General features: G+C 36.2%; 2 protein-coding genes across 2 annotated transcripts; both read right to left on the reverse strand.

Moving 5' to 3' along the window:
- Positions 1-3,795: 3,795 nt before the first annotated feature.
- LOC100656947 (olfactory receptor 8K5-like) lies at positions 3,796-5,761 on the reverse strand. Its single transcript, XM_064288080.1, has one exon. The coding sequence runs from the start codon at positions 5,095-5,097 to the stop codon at positions 4,174-4,176; it is 924 nt and encodes a 307-aa protein (XP_064144150.1). The 5' UTR covers positions 5,098-5,761; the 3' UTR covers positions 3,796-4,173.
- A 9,238-nt stretch (positions 5,762-14,999) lies between these two features.
- LOC100654388 (olfactory receptor 8K5-like) lies at positions 15,000-16,107 on the reverse strand. The gene has a single exon (XM_064289347.1). The coding sequence runs from the start codon at positions 15,939-15,941 to the stop codon at positions 15,000-15,002; it is 942 nt and encodes a 313-aa protein (XP_064145417.1). The 5' UTR covers positions 15,942-16,107.
- Between the last annotated feature and the right edge of the window lie 119 nt (positions 16,108-16,226).

Consider the following 16,226-nt stretch of genomic DNA (forward strand, 5'->3'; position numbering starts at 1 on the left):
TTTATGTAACTTTTATTTTAGAAATGGAAATTTTCCAAATCTCCTGTAAATCCCCCTCTTTAGAATACTCGTAATGTCACTAAACAGTAATTAATCAGAAAGCATATATCACCAAGTGGAAATTAGACAACAAAAACTGTTTAAACCAATCACTCAAAATATCCCACTCTGGTTACTGTTCCTTTAACAATGATGTGTCCATGAAAAACAAATCAGAATTTTTCTCAACTTTATTTCCTCTGTAATAACATATTAACGACTCCAGGATTATGATTTAACAAGTCTCTTGTGCCCAGTGCAAGCTGATGATTCCCACATTCAAATTGTTTTCTTTGCCTTGGCTTAATAAAGATCTATCCTGTTTGGATTTGAGTCTTGGTGTCTTTTCCCCCTACCATAATCACAAATTTATTTGTTGTGTTAACATGTTGTTCTTCCCTCTTTACCCACATAACATGCTCTAAGTTCACTGAAAATATGAATTAGAAAACGTGTCAATACTTTCTTCTGGTTCTTAAAATGGTTTTTCACCATGACGTTCTCCATCAGTTATCACCTATAATAAATCCTTTAGTCCTTCTAATTATGCATCATAAATATCTTTCCTTCATTTTTCCTTCCTGCCATTCTCCACCTTCTCTTTCTTTATTCATTTTTTCATCCATTCTTACTTTCCAGCAACTACCTTTGCATTTAAATATGATCAATAGAATTTGTACCGAGGACATTAGGACTCTAAGGAGGGCACTAAGTATTGAAGAGTAAGGAAATCAAATTAAATGCTAACAAATCAAAATCGTCTAGTATACATACATGTTTGATTACAGAATAGATCATTAGAAATACTTGTCTCAGTCAAATTGCTTGATACATGACAAATAAAGCATTCATAGTGTCAACAGGGACACAAAAACTAAAAACCAAACCCCATTGCCTTTGAGTCCATTCTAACTCATAGTCCCCCTGTAGGACATAGTAGAACTGCCTCATAGAGCTTCCAAGGGCCACCTGGTGGATTCAAATGGCCAACCGGGCTTAAATTTCTGTTTCTCATCACAGGGAAACTTCATGTAAGGTAGGTATTGATTTTATATTACTTGAAATTTAAGACAAAGGTATTTACGAGCAGATCAACAGTTGAGCTGTTCTTGTTAGGTATCTTCCAGTGGATTCACACTGATAGTGACACCATGGTCAAAGAGAAAAAAGGTTCCTGGTCCTACTCCAGCCTCAGAGTCATTGCTATACTTGATCCCATCATTCAGCCACTGTGTCCATCCATCTCATTGAGGGTCTTTATCTCTTTCATTGATCCTGTACTTTACTGAGCATTATGTCCTTCTCCAAGGAATGTTCCCTCCTGATAACATGCCCAAAGTATGTGAGATGAAGTCTTGCCATCCTCACTTCTAAGGGGGATTCTGGTTGTACTTCTTGCAAGACAGATTTGTTTGTTCTTCAGGCAGTCTGTGGTATTTTCAGTATGCTTCACCAACACCATAATTCAAAAGCATCAATTATTTTTGGGCCTTCCTTCTTCATTTTCCAGATTTTGCACACATGTAAGGTGATTTAAAACACCATGGCTTGGGTCAGGCATACCTTAGTCCTCACAGTGACATCTTTGCTTTCTAACACTTTATAGAGGTCTGTTGCAGCAGATCTGCCCAATGCAATGCATCGTTTGATTTCTTGACTGCTGATTCCACAGGTGTTGATTATGGATCCAAATAAAATGAAATCCTTGACAGCTTCAATATTTTCTCCATTTATCATGATGTTGCTTAATGGTCCATTTGTGAGAATTTTTGTTTTAGTAATAGGGAGGGGTAATCCATACTTAAGGCTGTAGTCTTTGAATTTCATCAATAAGCGCTTCAAGTCCCTTTTACTTTCAGCAAGCAAGATTGTGTCATCTACATATCTCAGGAAGCTGATGAGTCTTTCTCCAATCCTGATGCTGCATTTTTCTTCCTATAGCCCAGTTTATCGGATTATTTGCTTGGTGTACAGAGTGAATAAGCGTGGTGAAATGATACAGCAGTGATGTACACTTTAGTGATCTTAAACTGTGCCTGTCCCCTTGTTCTATTCCAACAATTGACTCTTAGTCTAGGCACAGGTTCCTCATGAGCACAATTAAGTGTTTTGGAACTCCCATTTTTCACAGTATTATCCATAATTTGTTATTATCTGCACAGTCAAGTGTGTTTGCATAGTCAATGAAACAGAGGTACACATCTTTCTCTTATTCTCTGCTTTCAGCCAGGATCCATCTGACATGAGCACTGATATCCTTCAACCTCATCCTCCCCTGAACCCTCAAGGAACTCAAATTGTATTCCTTTTAAATCTTCTTTAAGTTTTGGAAATAAAAAGAAGTCTGAAGGGGAAAAATCAGGGCTACAGGGTAGATGGAGTCGGTTTTCCCAGTGAAATTCTCAAAGAACGTTACCCTCGAAGAATGAGCAGGTACATTGTACTGATGGAAAAGAAAAAAAAATCTTTGGAACAAGCTTTCTGTCCCTTTCTCACCAATGCAGGTTTCTGTTTTCTTAAAACTTCTTCATAATAAGCCCCTGTGATCATCCTGTGTCCTTTGAGAAAATCTGTCAAGATTACCCCTTTGAACTCCCTCTCCCCCAAAAAGAGCAGTCACCATAACCTTCTGAACAGCCTTCCCTCTTTTGGCTCATTCTTGAGGTTTTCCTGACCTTCCTTAAAACGCTTGATCTATCTGAAAACTGTTGTTTTATGTGGAACAGGATTCCCGTAAACTTGTTGTAAAATTTCAGTTATTTGGAAAGATGTCCACTTAAGTATTTGTTAAAATTTTGATATTAGCCTTGAACTCAAAATCATTTTTTTTTCCATGGCACAAAAAGTATCTTTTTTTTTTTTTTGTAAGGCTTCCTAATGAGACTAAGACAAGTGTATTACTGAGCGAACTTTTTTACAGCCGTACACTGATAACAGAGACATGTTCAAATACATTTTGTTTGGAATAAACTTTTGGCTGAATGAACTGGAACACTGATAGCAATACCTTCCTACTTACCCTCGTAGAGGAGGGTCACAATTAGTTTATTTCAATCCAGTACCAAGCAGTTCAAAACACTTTTTGTTGACATGTCAATGGTCACCATTTGTAAAGAAAATCAATTCCTTTCGGGAGACAACCCAGTCAAGAAAACACCAATCTGATTAACTCAAAGCCCAATCAGATTGCAGACAGCAGTAAAATAGATACTTGTAGTTATTTATTAAGGCATTGTTGTTAGTAGGGTATGATTCCTGTTTTTCCAACTTCTAGATGGTAATCTTTTAATAGCTCTTTTGTTCTGCCAGCACAGTTAACCCTAGCTGTCTCTCAGGGGAAGATTGATGACAAAGACCTCCCTCCAGAACTGACAGAAAAAGCCTTCCCCTGCAGATGGTGCCCTGAATTAGGACATCTGAACTACTAGAATATGAGAGAATAAATTTTTATTTGTTAAAGCCATCCATTATGCTAAAATTTATTTAACTGCTTGTTTACTAAATTCTTATTTACCAGTTTAAAATATTTTCTTAGGGCAACATCTATGCTAAAGCAAAGTAGAGAAGAAAGAAATCAAGTTAATTTTTAACAAATCAAAATTATCTAGTCCACTTCACGTGTTTTAGTACATCATAGTTAAGAGTTTATTTTCACAGTAGAATTGATTGATAACAAAAGACAAATAAATTATTCATGTGTTAATAGGTCACAATAACTCCTTAACTCTAACGTTATTTACACTGTTGTTCCAGGCTTAGAAAATGCAACAGGAAAACAATTGAGAAGATGCTTGTCCTTAAAAAAAACTGACAGAAACAATCACATGTTTTATTGATCAAGAGTGTATTCAAATTTATCATTGTGGAAGTATGAGGGCCTATGAAATCATATAAGTAAGCAATGCATAGGAAGCAAGGAGTGTTGGGGAAGAAATAACACTTAACTGGATAGCTAAAGGATGATTAATTTGTCTTAGTATAAACAATGTGATAGTATCTAACTTATAATTAGCCTCTGCCTTGGAACCAAAAGGAACATATTTATATCTATTAAAAATGTTATCAAGTGACATTACCTTTTGCATTGTTTACAAAAACAAGGTTGAATATTGAATACTGAATATAAAGTTGGCATCAATTTTTAAAAACCCTATGGAAGGCACTTTTTACCTCTTGGTTCCTCAAGCTATATATCAAAGGGTTAAGCATGGGGGTGACTAAAGTGTAAAACACAGAGGCCATTGTGTCAGTATCATATGAGTGAGCAGATTTGGGCTGGACATACATAAATAATAAAGTCCCATAAAACACAACCACCACTGTCAGATGAGAACCACATGTGGAGAAAGCTTTTATCCTGCTCTTGGCAGGATGCATTCGAAATATGGCTTTCAGAATCAGCAGGTAGGAGAGCAGGACAACCAGGAGGGAGGTTATCAAATTAAATGCTGAAAATATTATAAGCATCAATTCTATTTCTTGTGAATTTGAGCAAAGCATAGATAACAAGGGAACATTATCACAGTAGAAATGACTGATGACATTAGAGCCACAGAAGATGGATGTAAAAGTCTTAATGGTTAACATCACAGACTGAAAGGCACTGTAGAGATATGGAATGCCCACCAGCACATGGCAAAGTCTTTGGGACATGATAACATTGTAGAGCAGAGGGTTACAGATAGCCACATAGCGGTTATAGGCCATGGCTGATAGGATAAAAAGTTCACTGATAATGAACAAAATGAAGAAAGCCATCTGTGTGGCACATGCAAAATAGGAAATGGTATTTTTATCCACAACAAAATTTACTAACATCTTGGGACAAATGACAGTAGAATTACCAAGATCAATGAAGGCCAGTTGTCTGATGAAAAAATACATAGGTGTGTGTAGGCGGGAATCCGTCTTGCTCAAAATGATCATGCCCAGGTTGCCCACCACTGTGATCATGTAGATGAGGAGAAACACCCCAAAAAGCGGGTGCTGCAACTCAGGGTGCCTTGTGACTCCCATTAGAATGAATTCAGTCAGTACTGTTGGATTCTGTTGGCCCATTTGGTCCAGTTATCTTTTCTGTGAAGGAACAGAAGGTTTGGTATTAGCTTTCATGTAGTATTGTCTAAACAAGTTATAATATTTCAGAAGCAATGGAAGTTTTTCTTCATATTTTTTGTTGTTGTTATCTGTCATTAAGTTATCCTCGGCTCACAGTGACCACAAACACAATGGAACAAAACACAGCCCATTTTTCTACCATCCCCATGATCTGTTTTGGAGTGGACCCTTGTGATCCATAGGGTTTTCACTGGCTGATTGTCAGAAGTTGATCACTATGCGTTTTTTCCTAGCCTGTCTTAGTCTAGAACCTCTGCTGAAACCTGGCCAGCAGCATAGCAATGCAGAATCCGCTGGGGACAGACCCTTTGCTGGTAGTGCATGAATTATATCTGCCAGAAGCCTAACCTAGGTTTCCCATACAGAGGACTACCAGTGAATAACCACTGACCTTTTCCTTCATATTGTTATTGTTTTGTGTCATTGTTGAGTCATTTCTGACACATACAATCCTCTTGGGGTTTCCAAGGGGACAATCTTTACTGAAACAGGTTGCCACATCTTTCTCCTACAGAGTGACTGATCTTTCTGTTAGTAGCCAAGCACTTCACCACTGTAAAACCAGGGCTTTTCATCTGATTTTGAAGTTGAAGTAAACTTTAGAAACTTCTATATCCCACAAAAAAAAAAAAAAAAAAAAAACCCATTGCCATCAAGTCAATTCTGATTCATAGTGACTATATAGGTCAGAGTAGAACTGCCTCATAGACTTTCCAAGAAGCATCTAGTGGATTTGAGTTTGAACCCATATAATCACTACACCACTAGGGTTTCCACATCCAAAAATACAGGGATCCATATGTAACACATTATTCATTAATGTAACATAGATTAAATACTAAAGAAAGTCAACAGAAATTAATCTACGTTGTGACTATGAATAATGTGTTTTATGTTGATCCCTCTATTTTGTGATATAGGAGATCCCAAAGTTTATTTTAACTTCAAAAATCTGTAATATTAATATAGAAATAGTATACTTTATTCTGTCTACAAAATTACATCGAATTTTTCCTTTAGTCCACTTCATTTTTATCTGAGAATTTATGTGGGATTTTGATAGTTTTAGAGAAAGAAGCAGAGATAATGTGACAGAAACAACACATAGTGACTCTATAGGACAAAAGAGAGCTGCCTCATAGGGTTTCCAAGGCTGTAATTTTTATGGAAGCAGACTGCCTCATCTTACTCCTGTGAAACAGCTGGTGGGTTCCACCTGCCAACTTTCTGTTTAGTAGCAGAGAACTTAACCACTGTGAAACCACAGTTTGCCCACCATAATCACAATTTAGGACATAGTCTCTTCCCATTCTGACTTCTGCTCTATTGCACTTCACCTAATGTCAATTTGCAATGGAGTGTCAACAGGCATTCCTGGGGCCCAGATAATTGGGAACTGAGTTAATGATACTTCATTTGAGGCTTAGTAGGTATACTTTTTATGGTTCAAAAACAATGGAAAGTATCATTTACTAAGGCTATCTTCCTGTTACTGGAAAATTTTCTAAGAACACACCTTGCACCTGCTATGCTGAGATGTGCCTTCAATGTAATTAATAAACTCTTTTTATATTTATATATTTTATAATTTTTTGGACAAGGTCAGTTTTATAATTGAAATGTATTTATTTATTTATTCCAAATAAATATTCACATTCATGCTTCAATTTGTATTTATAATTGTGTGTCATTTTTTAATGAAAACCCACAAATTTGTATAAGTTTCAAAACATACAAGATCTGGATGTATACCTGTTATAATCCATGCTTATACCAACATTCAGGGATTTTGACTCTTTAATTGTATATACACTATTTCCTCTAATATGATACTACGGAAGTGGTAGGTTCCATAAGGCATTTAGAATATTTACTTTTATTTGGGAATTTATTACATTATATACTGCAAACTATTTCTGGAACTCTATAACAGAGAATTTATAGAGTTTAAGACTGTGATTTTCAAATATCTTAGAGATAATTTCTATACCTTTGTTTCATGAAGTTTTACAAAGAAAGTCAGTAAATCAAAGTGAAACTACCTGATTGGAACAAATGAGTCTCTTTCGAGGTATCCACTTGTTTTCCCTTTTAACCTCTTCTAGCATTCATTGTCCATCAGTGGAAACCTAGGACTCTGTAAGCATGATTTTCAATTGGGACAGTAAGTGGTGTGCCAAATATTCAGCGATATAAAATGCAGGATATAATTATTATTACACAATATAATGCCCATGCTTAGTCTGCACAACTATTAGAAACTTCCAGGGGCCCCTGACAAGGCCTAAGTCTACAGTACGAAGCAGGTGAAGTTCAGAGCTGGATTGCAGACAGATGTTTGCTAAGGATAACTTTTGATCCCGAGGCTGGATTGAATTTTCAGGAAAATAGCAGAAATCCTAGAAATATGCCAAATTTTGGGTTGATTTTGCAAGCCTGAACCAGGAGAATGGGAGGCAGGATGATACTGGAGATTGGTGAGTCACCTCTGTTCCTTCTTTTTTTTAGATAAATTCTCTGTTTTTTTTCGCCCTCGGCTCCAATCTTCTTTCCAGGTCCTTCCTGTCTCACAGAATAAGAACTATAAACCTACGTTCTTTTGAAAACTTATCTCAAATATGCTGTATCACAAAGCCTGATATCACAGGATTTTGCTGTAGAATGCTGGATTGAGGTAAGGAATTCAGATTCTACTTCCCATCCTAAGACTTTTAAGTTTTCAATGTTCTGTAAGAATTATTCTAATGTTTATTGAACCTATGAACATCTTTAGTGTCATTTACTACCCCTGTCTGAAGACATCTTGGTTTCACCTTTTTGGAAAAGACTATCTCTAATGTGTCTTAGACATCGAAATATGTACTTTTTTATCTCTGAGTAGTGATCATCACTAAAGATGAAAGAATATACAAGTGTGCAGATAAATTATTTTTAAGTCCTCAGACCTGGTAATATCAGGTAGGAATTACTTTAGGTTCAGGGAGTTCTTCATAACTCCATAACTCATAAAAAATACTGTAGTTTCCAGTCTAGAAACTAGTAGGGAAAAGAAAGAACAAACAATATCATCATCATTAACAACCAAAAAATGGTGTGTTTTTCATGGGAAATTCTTATGTAAAAATTATTCAAAATTTATCAAAGGTTGCATGGGGCATACTTATACTAACAATATTCATTTTTTAACAAATATTTCATTGGACATTCTCATACTGAAAGAATACTTATTTATTTAATACTGTCTCAGGCATAATTACAATTTAAAAAATTATTTATTTTTGCCAAATTCAATTGTGCCTGAAAGTTCTGTATTATATCTGGCAATCCTAACCTTAATTTCATATTGTTGCTTGTTGCTGTCAAATTGGCTCTGACTTATGATGACCTAATATATAATAGAACAAAATGACGTCCATTCCTTTTCCATCTTCATAATTGTCAGTATGTTAGAGTGCATTATTGGTATGAACTATTGTGTCAATCCATCCCATTGAGAGTTCCTTCCTTTTTGTTGGCCCTCTACTTGACCAAATGCGATGTCCTTTTCCAGCATTTGATCTTTCCTGATGAAGCACTCAAAGTATGTCTAACCCTAATAGATTTTAGTAAATTAAATTGGTGCTGAATTTTCAAGTATTTCCAGTTCCCCCCCTTTTTTTTTTCTTTGCTTGCAGTAATCAAATGCCAATACCAGCTCCTATAAATCAAATAGAGCTGGGGCACACTCTTAATTTATAGGATTTAATGTCCTAAAAATACCATAGAGCTCCATGGAATCCTAGTTAAGAAAAGAGAAAATGAATGTTCGTGGTGAAGCTGAAGGGGTAATTTGTGAGTGGCCATAATAGTGCCTGCATTGAGGAGTCAGGAGTGATGGTAAATGGCCGAAATCTACCTGATAATCAGAATCAAAGAGAATTTGAACCCACTTACCTTGAGTAGGAAATCAGATTTGTTTTCCTCAAATGATTCTCTTGTTTTCTTTGGTTGAATGAATTTATGATTTCCCTTCTCTTTGCCATATTCCCCAAAGAATTAGCATGCATTTCACTGATTATGCTCAAAACATCTGAAGGACTTAAAAATATCCCTTGTCGTGCCTGCTAATTATCCAAGATATCCTACATATTCCCCAGTGAAAAGAAGGAAGGGGTAATTCAATGAAAGAACAAAACATGAGTCATCTACACAGTCTCGCGGAATCCATATGATGTAAATATATTCATTCATTTATACTGTCAAGAAATATAGACACAACGGGAAAAAAAAAACGGATATCAGTTCCATCTCAGTAAAACTGCAACAGTTGCAAAGTCATGATGAAATAGTAAATACCATTATCATCATGACCTAGGATTTTTCTACAAATTTATTACCAAAAGAAATATGTGCCAGGCACTGTGCTATATACATATGTGAATTAGCTCATACATATGTTAAACCCAACATTTAACTCACAATTTAACCCATGCTATTTCCATATTTACTGGGTGGTGTAAGCGTTTAACACACTCTGCTGCGAACCGAGAAGGTTGAAAGTTCAAGTCCATCCAAAGGAGCCTCAGAAGGAATGCCTAGCGTTCTGGGTTTTAAAAGTCAGCCATTGGAAACCGTGGAGTGTGCAGTCCTGCTCTGACACACAGGGGGCTGCCACGAGTCAAAACGCTCTATAAAGCAGCTGGTAATCTCATATTCAGAAGAAGTGGACCTCAGCTGAACTGTATAATTGCCTGAAATTACATAATTAATAACCAGAGGATTTGAAATTAAAACTTCACCTCTCCTGTCCCACACCTCTAAATAAGGATATATTTACCTTCCCTTTCATAAGACAAACCCGTAAGAATTATTGTAATGCAATGTGTTACCACATAACTGCCCCAGCTTTAGGAGTTCCTCGGCTGTCATATCACCAGGGTTGGGTAATGTTCAGTAGGACCTCAGAGTGAGTCAGATTCACTTGTAAGAGAATCCATCTTGTCCGATAAAATTTTACCCATGCCTCCTTCCTTGGTGACTTCCGTATGCACAAGAACTGAGGAAACATTACGTACAATGAAACACACTGACACACTGATGAGTTTTGACAAATGTGTTTCATTTGTCCAGCTTTCCTGCCCTGTCCTGTCTTTCCTTCTTGCCCCTGGGCTGGTGTGCCCATTTAGTTTCTTATACATAGTTGAGTATTATTGTTTTTTCTTATGGGTCTGCCTAATCTTCGGCTGAAGGGCGAACCTCAGAAGCAACCTCAGTACTGAGTTTAAAAGGTGTCCAGGGGACATATTCTCAGGATTTCTCTAGTCTCTGTCAGACTTGTAACTCTGGTCCTTTTTTATGAATTTCAATTTTGTTCTACATTTTTCTCCAGCTCACATGGAGACGCTCTATTACGATCTTTGTCAGAGTGGTTGGTGGTGGTAGCTGGGCACCATCTAGCTGTGCTGGACTCAGTCTGGTGGAGGCTGTGGGAGTTGTGGTCCATTAGTCTTTTGGACAAATCTTTCCCTTGTGTCTTTGGTTTTATTCATTCTTACTTGCTCCAGATAGGGTGGGACCAGTGGAGTATCTTAAATGGCCACTCAGAAGATTTTAAGACCACAGATGCTCCTCAACCAAGTAGGATGTAGAATGTTTTCTTTATTAACTACATTGTGCCAATTGAGCTTGGTCTTCTGAGACCATGGTCCCCATCCCTCAGCCCAGTAATTCTGTCAGGCTACCGTAGGTGAATGGATTTACATTGGGGTTCTCAATTCTGTTCCATTGGTTCAAGTATTTGTCATTGTACAAGTACCAGGCTGTTTTGTTGACTACTGTAGCAATACAGTAGGTTCTGAGGTCGGGAAGTTCGTGGCCTTCTACTTTATTGTTCTTCTTCAATAATGTTTTACTTATCCGAGGCCTCTTTACATTCCATATAATTAATGATTAGTTTTTCTATCTCATTAAATAATGCTGTTGGTATTTGGATCTGGTTTAATTGTATTGACAGATTGCTTCAGGTAGAATTGACATTTTCACAATGTTGAGCCTACTGATTCATCAACATGGTGTGTTCTTCCATTTATGATGGTCTCTTTTGGTTTCTTCAAGTAGGGTTTTGTAGTTTTCTTTGTATAGGTATTTTAAGTCCCTGGTTAGATTTATTCTTAAGTTTTTTTTTTGTTGTTGTTTGTTTGTTTTTAAGGGATATTATAAATGGTATTTCTGATTTTGTTTCCATAGTTCTCTGTATTGGTGTATAGGAATCCAAATGATTTTTGTATGTCTTGTATCCTGCTACTCTGCTTAATCTTCCTATTAGTTCTAGTAATTTTAATGTGGAGCCTTCTGGGTTCTTTATGTATAAAAAACCAAAAACCAAATGCATTGCCATTGAGTTGATTCCAACCCATAGCAATCCTCTAGAATAGAGTAGAACTGCCCCATACGACTTCCAAGGAGCAGCTGGTAGGTTTGAACTGCCAACATTTTGGTTATCAGCCAAATGCTTAACCACTGTGCCACCAGGGCTGCTCTCTATGTACTGTATTATGACATCTGCCAATAGGGATAGTTTTACTTCTTCCTTACAAATTTTGATGCCCTTTATTTCTTTTTCTTGGCTTATTGCTCTAGCTAGGACTTCCAGCAGTGAAAACAAGGCCTTTTATAAAAGTGAAGTGGTGTAAAGCAAACTTTCAAAAATGGGAGATACCCATAATCCCCAACTTATGAATTATTTGAGTAACAAGGAACCACACTTAAGACCATCTTTCTTTTTTTGTATCTTATCATTAGTAATATATACTACAACCAATGTTGCAGTATGTAAAATTGCCTTTTGGTGCAGCAAATCCTCTTCTAGTATATACCCAAAAGAATTGAAAACAGATGTTCAAACAAAAAATTTTACATGAATGTTCATAGAAGCAAATTCACAATAGCAAGAAAAAGTGGAAACAACTCAATGTCCATCAGCAGATGAATGAATAAAGAAAATATGGTATATTCATTCATTCTGTCATAAAAAATGAAGTAGCAATACATGCTATGATGTGGACGAAACTGGAAAATCTAATGTTAAGTGAGAAAAGCAAAAAATCAGAAGATCATATATTGAACATTTCTATTCATATGCAATAGCCAGAATAGGAAAAACCATAGAGACAAAAATCAGATTCATGGTTGTCAGGGGCTGTGTGGAGGTAGAGAGCTTCAGGAGAGGTATCCTAATCTATAGGAGGACATCTATGGAGCGATAAAAATAATTTTGTGCTAGATAAACCTGATGGTTACACGTTATTGTGAATATAATAAAAGCCACTGAATTGAACACTTTTAAATGATAGTGTGAATTTCACCTTAATAAATAATTATTATAAACACACATTTCAGCTCTTCAATGTGTTGTTCATTAATGCTCTGTTCAACAAATTCTTCAATTTATCCATTTCTTGAGTTTTAGAATTTTAAGATTTGTACTTTTTCTGCAAAATACAGAAAAAATACATTTCACAATCAAGTCGATTTTTAGAGTTTGGCTTAATAAATATATAAGTTTATATTGAATGAACGTTTGCATTAAAAAAAATCCAGCCAATGTGGTGTTTATACTGGCCATTGCATTTTTGTTCATCATCTCTGTATATACACACAAAAAAAACAACAAAACCAAACCCAGTGCCGTCGAGTCAATTCCAACTCCTAGCAACTCTATAGGACAGAGTAGAACCACCCCATAGAGTTTCCAAGGAGCACCCGACGGATTTGAACTGCTGACCCTTTGGTTAGCAGCAGTAGTACTTAACCACTATGCCACCAGGGTTTCCTGTGTGCATACATACGTACTTACATATATATATGGGTACACACACGCAACCTCAGGCTGCTAACCAAAAGGCTGGAGTTTGGAATCCACCCAGGAATGACTTAAAGAAAAGCCTTTGGATCTACTTATGAAGAATTAGCCATTGAACCCTTATGCAGGACACTTCTGTTCTGACACACACATGGTCACCATGATTTGGAATTGACAAAGCAATGGTGTGTGTGTTTCTTCTATCTGAAATCAATTTTTTGGAGTTCCTGATATACCTTTATGTTGATTCTGTGATTCAGTGCGGTCTTAAATCATACATAAATATGTATAGGTACATATTAAATCATATAAAATATGTAAACTGCATTATACTCAATTACACTCCAAATTAAAACACCTAGAAATCTGTAATTTTATGATTACATAAATAATATTCTGTTTACCTGTTTTACCATAGTAGCTTTTCTGACATAAATTGTTGTTACTTCTTGAACAGTTTTGATTCTTTCCAAAATATGTAATCATTCTGCATTTTTGACAAGGTTTCTGCTTTAGTTCAGTTTTGGGTATTACACATATATTCTAGCTCTGTCAGATACTATTAGGTTTCCAAAAAAATGAAGAAAATATGCACTTTAGGCATAATATACTAAAGTTTGTACTTCTCTGGATTAGTGGCACACATCCTTGCGGAGACTAGAACAAAATCAAGATGGGGTAAGGACCATCAGCACTATGGTAAATGTCTTTACATTCTTGTTTTACCAGCCATCTTACTGAGCTGTTCAGAATTTTTTCTTAGAACTCTGTCTATGCCAAGGAAAAACAGAGAGTGAACACTATTTCATTTTTTTTTTGAGTAAATTATGACCCTTGACAAGGGTTTTGTAATTAACCTAATGAAGATGAAGACAACATGGAAGACAGGAAGATTTTTGTTAGTTTGAAAGGAATAAAAATTGGAAATATCATAAATATTTGTTCCCACAGTCTTTCAGTGAATAAAAAGAAATTCATGGTGAAAGTATTTACTGCTTCAACATAATATCGATGCATTCAGTAGAATTCAGCTTACCATCCCTTATACATCCTCTACAAATGAAGTGTAACAATATCCACATTTTGCCTTTAATAAAATACGTGGATGTTGAGCAATACAATTGTTCACTCTAGAGTAATATGCCCTTTTTATACATTGATCTTCCTTCTTTATACATATGATATTTTCCAATACATTGAAAATAAGACTTAGAAAACATGCCAATATGTTCTCTTGGTTTTAGAATTCTTTTTTAATCATCATAATCTCCATCAGTTATTACCTTTAATAAATACTTTAGTCCTTCACATCAGGCATCCTTAATATTTTTTCTCGTTCCTCCTTTTCTCTCCCCGTCTCTATTCATTTTTCATTATCTTTTTTTTTTTTCTTTTTCTTTTCTAACTGCTATCTGTGCATGAAGACTATGGTAGTGAGAACCAGCATGCAGGGCTAGTTTTCTCAGATGGAAGGATGTCAAATTATATAACTGATCAAAATTACCTAGCACACTTCACATATGTTGGAGCACAGCATAGATAAGAAATGATTGTCACAGTAGGAGACACACAAGGCTAATTACTGATGGAGTCAACAGGAACACAGGTAACACTTTGTCTCCTGTTTTGATTACTTATTTTAGTATTACTTTAGTCTAAAGACATGAAAGCAAGATTGAGAACATTCCCTTCTTAATGGAAACAAAAACAACATTGAAACAAATACATGGCTTACTGATGGGGTACATGATAAATCTTTTCATTAGGGAAATATGAGTTTCTATAAAGTCGCATAAGGAAGGAATGAATAGAAGCATGCAATTTTGGGGAAGAAATGACATTTAACTTGAAATATACATTATGAGAATTAATTTGAATGAATATAATGGGCACAGAGTGTTAGTCTTTGCTTTATAATCAGTCTTAGCTTTGCAGCCAAAGAATATGTTTTAGAAATAATTTCCAGTGACATTTGCCTCAAAACAATATTGCATATTGCATATTAAATACAAAGATTGCATGGATTCTTAATGACCCTGTAGAAGGCACTTTTTACTTCTTTATTCCTTAAGCTATAGATCAAGGGGTTAAGCATGGGAATAATTAAAGTGTAAAACACTGAGGCCATTTTGTCAGTATCAAAAGAATGAGCAGATTTGGGCTGCACATACATGAATAGTAGAGTCCCATAGAACACAACCACCACTGTCAGGTGAGAACCACATGTAGAGAAAGCTTTTCTCCTGCCCTCAGCAGAATGCATTCGAAATATGGCTATCAGAATCAGCAGGTAGGACAGCAGGACAACCAGGAGGGAGGATATCAAATTAAATGCTGAAAACATTATGATCAACAGCTGTACCTCTTGTGCATTTGAGCAAAGCATAGGTATCAAGGGGGCATCATCACAGTAGAAATGATTGATGACCTTAGAGCCACAGAAGGTCAATGTGAAAATCTTAATGGTGAACATAAGGGACTGAAAGATACTATAAATGTATGGAATACCCACAAGCACATGGCAACGTCTTGGGGACATGATAACATTGTAGAGCAGAGGGTTACAGATGGCCACATAGCGGTCATAGGCCATGGCCGACAGGATGAAAAGTTCACTAATAATGGACAAAATGAAGAAAGCCAGCTGTGTGGCACATTCATAATAAGAAATGGTATTTTTATCCACAACAAAATTTACCAGCATCTTGGGACAAATGACAGTAGAATTACCAAGATCAATGAAGGCCAGGTGCCTGATGAAAAAAAACATAGGCGTGTGTAGGCGGGAGTCCACCTTGGTCAGGATGATCAGGCCTAGGTTTCCCATCACTGTGGTCATGTAGATGAGGAGGAAGACCCCAAAAAGGGGCAGCTGCAGTTCAGGGCGCCCTGTGACTCCAATTAGAATGAATTCAGTCATCACCGTTAGGTTCTTTTGGTCCATTTAGTCCAGTTATTTCTTCTGAGAAAAAACAGATATGCTTGTATTATCTTTCATATCGCATCGTCTAAACAAACAGAGGGCAAGAATTCTACCACTGAACCACTGATGCTTTCTTCCTTCATATGTGTGGTGAGAAAATTAATTTTTACATCTTACTGTAATAATCTTTAGAATCTCCTTCATCCCAAAATAGGAGGGGTCCATATAAAACAGAGTATTTACTGATACAACATAAATTCTAAAGTATTTGTTATTTCTATCCATTAGTAACAAACACATAGTTTT

Source organism: Loxodonta africana, chromosome 7 (genome assembly GCF_030014295.1).
Source record: "Loxodonta africana isolate mLoxAfr1 chromosome 7, mLoxAfr1.hap2, whole genome shotgun sequence".
NCBI lineage: Eukaryota > Metazoa > Chordata > Mammalia > Proboscidea > Elephantidae > Loxodonta > Loxodonta africana.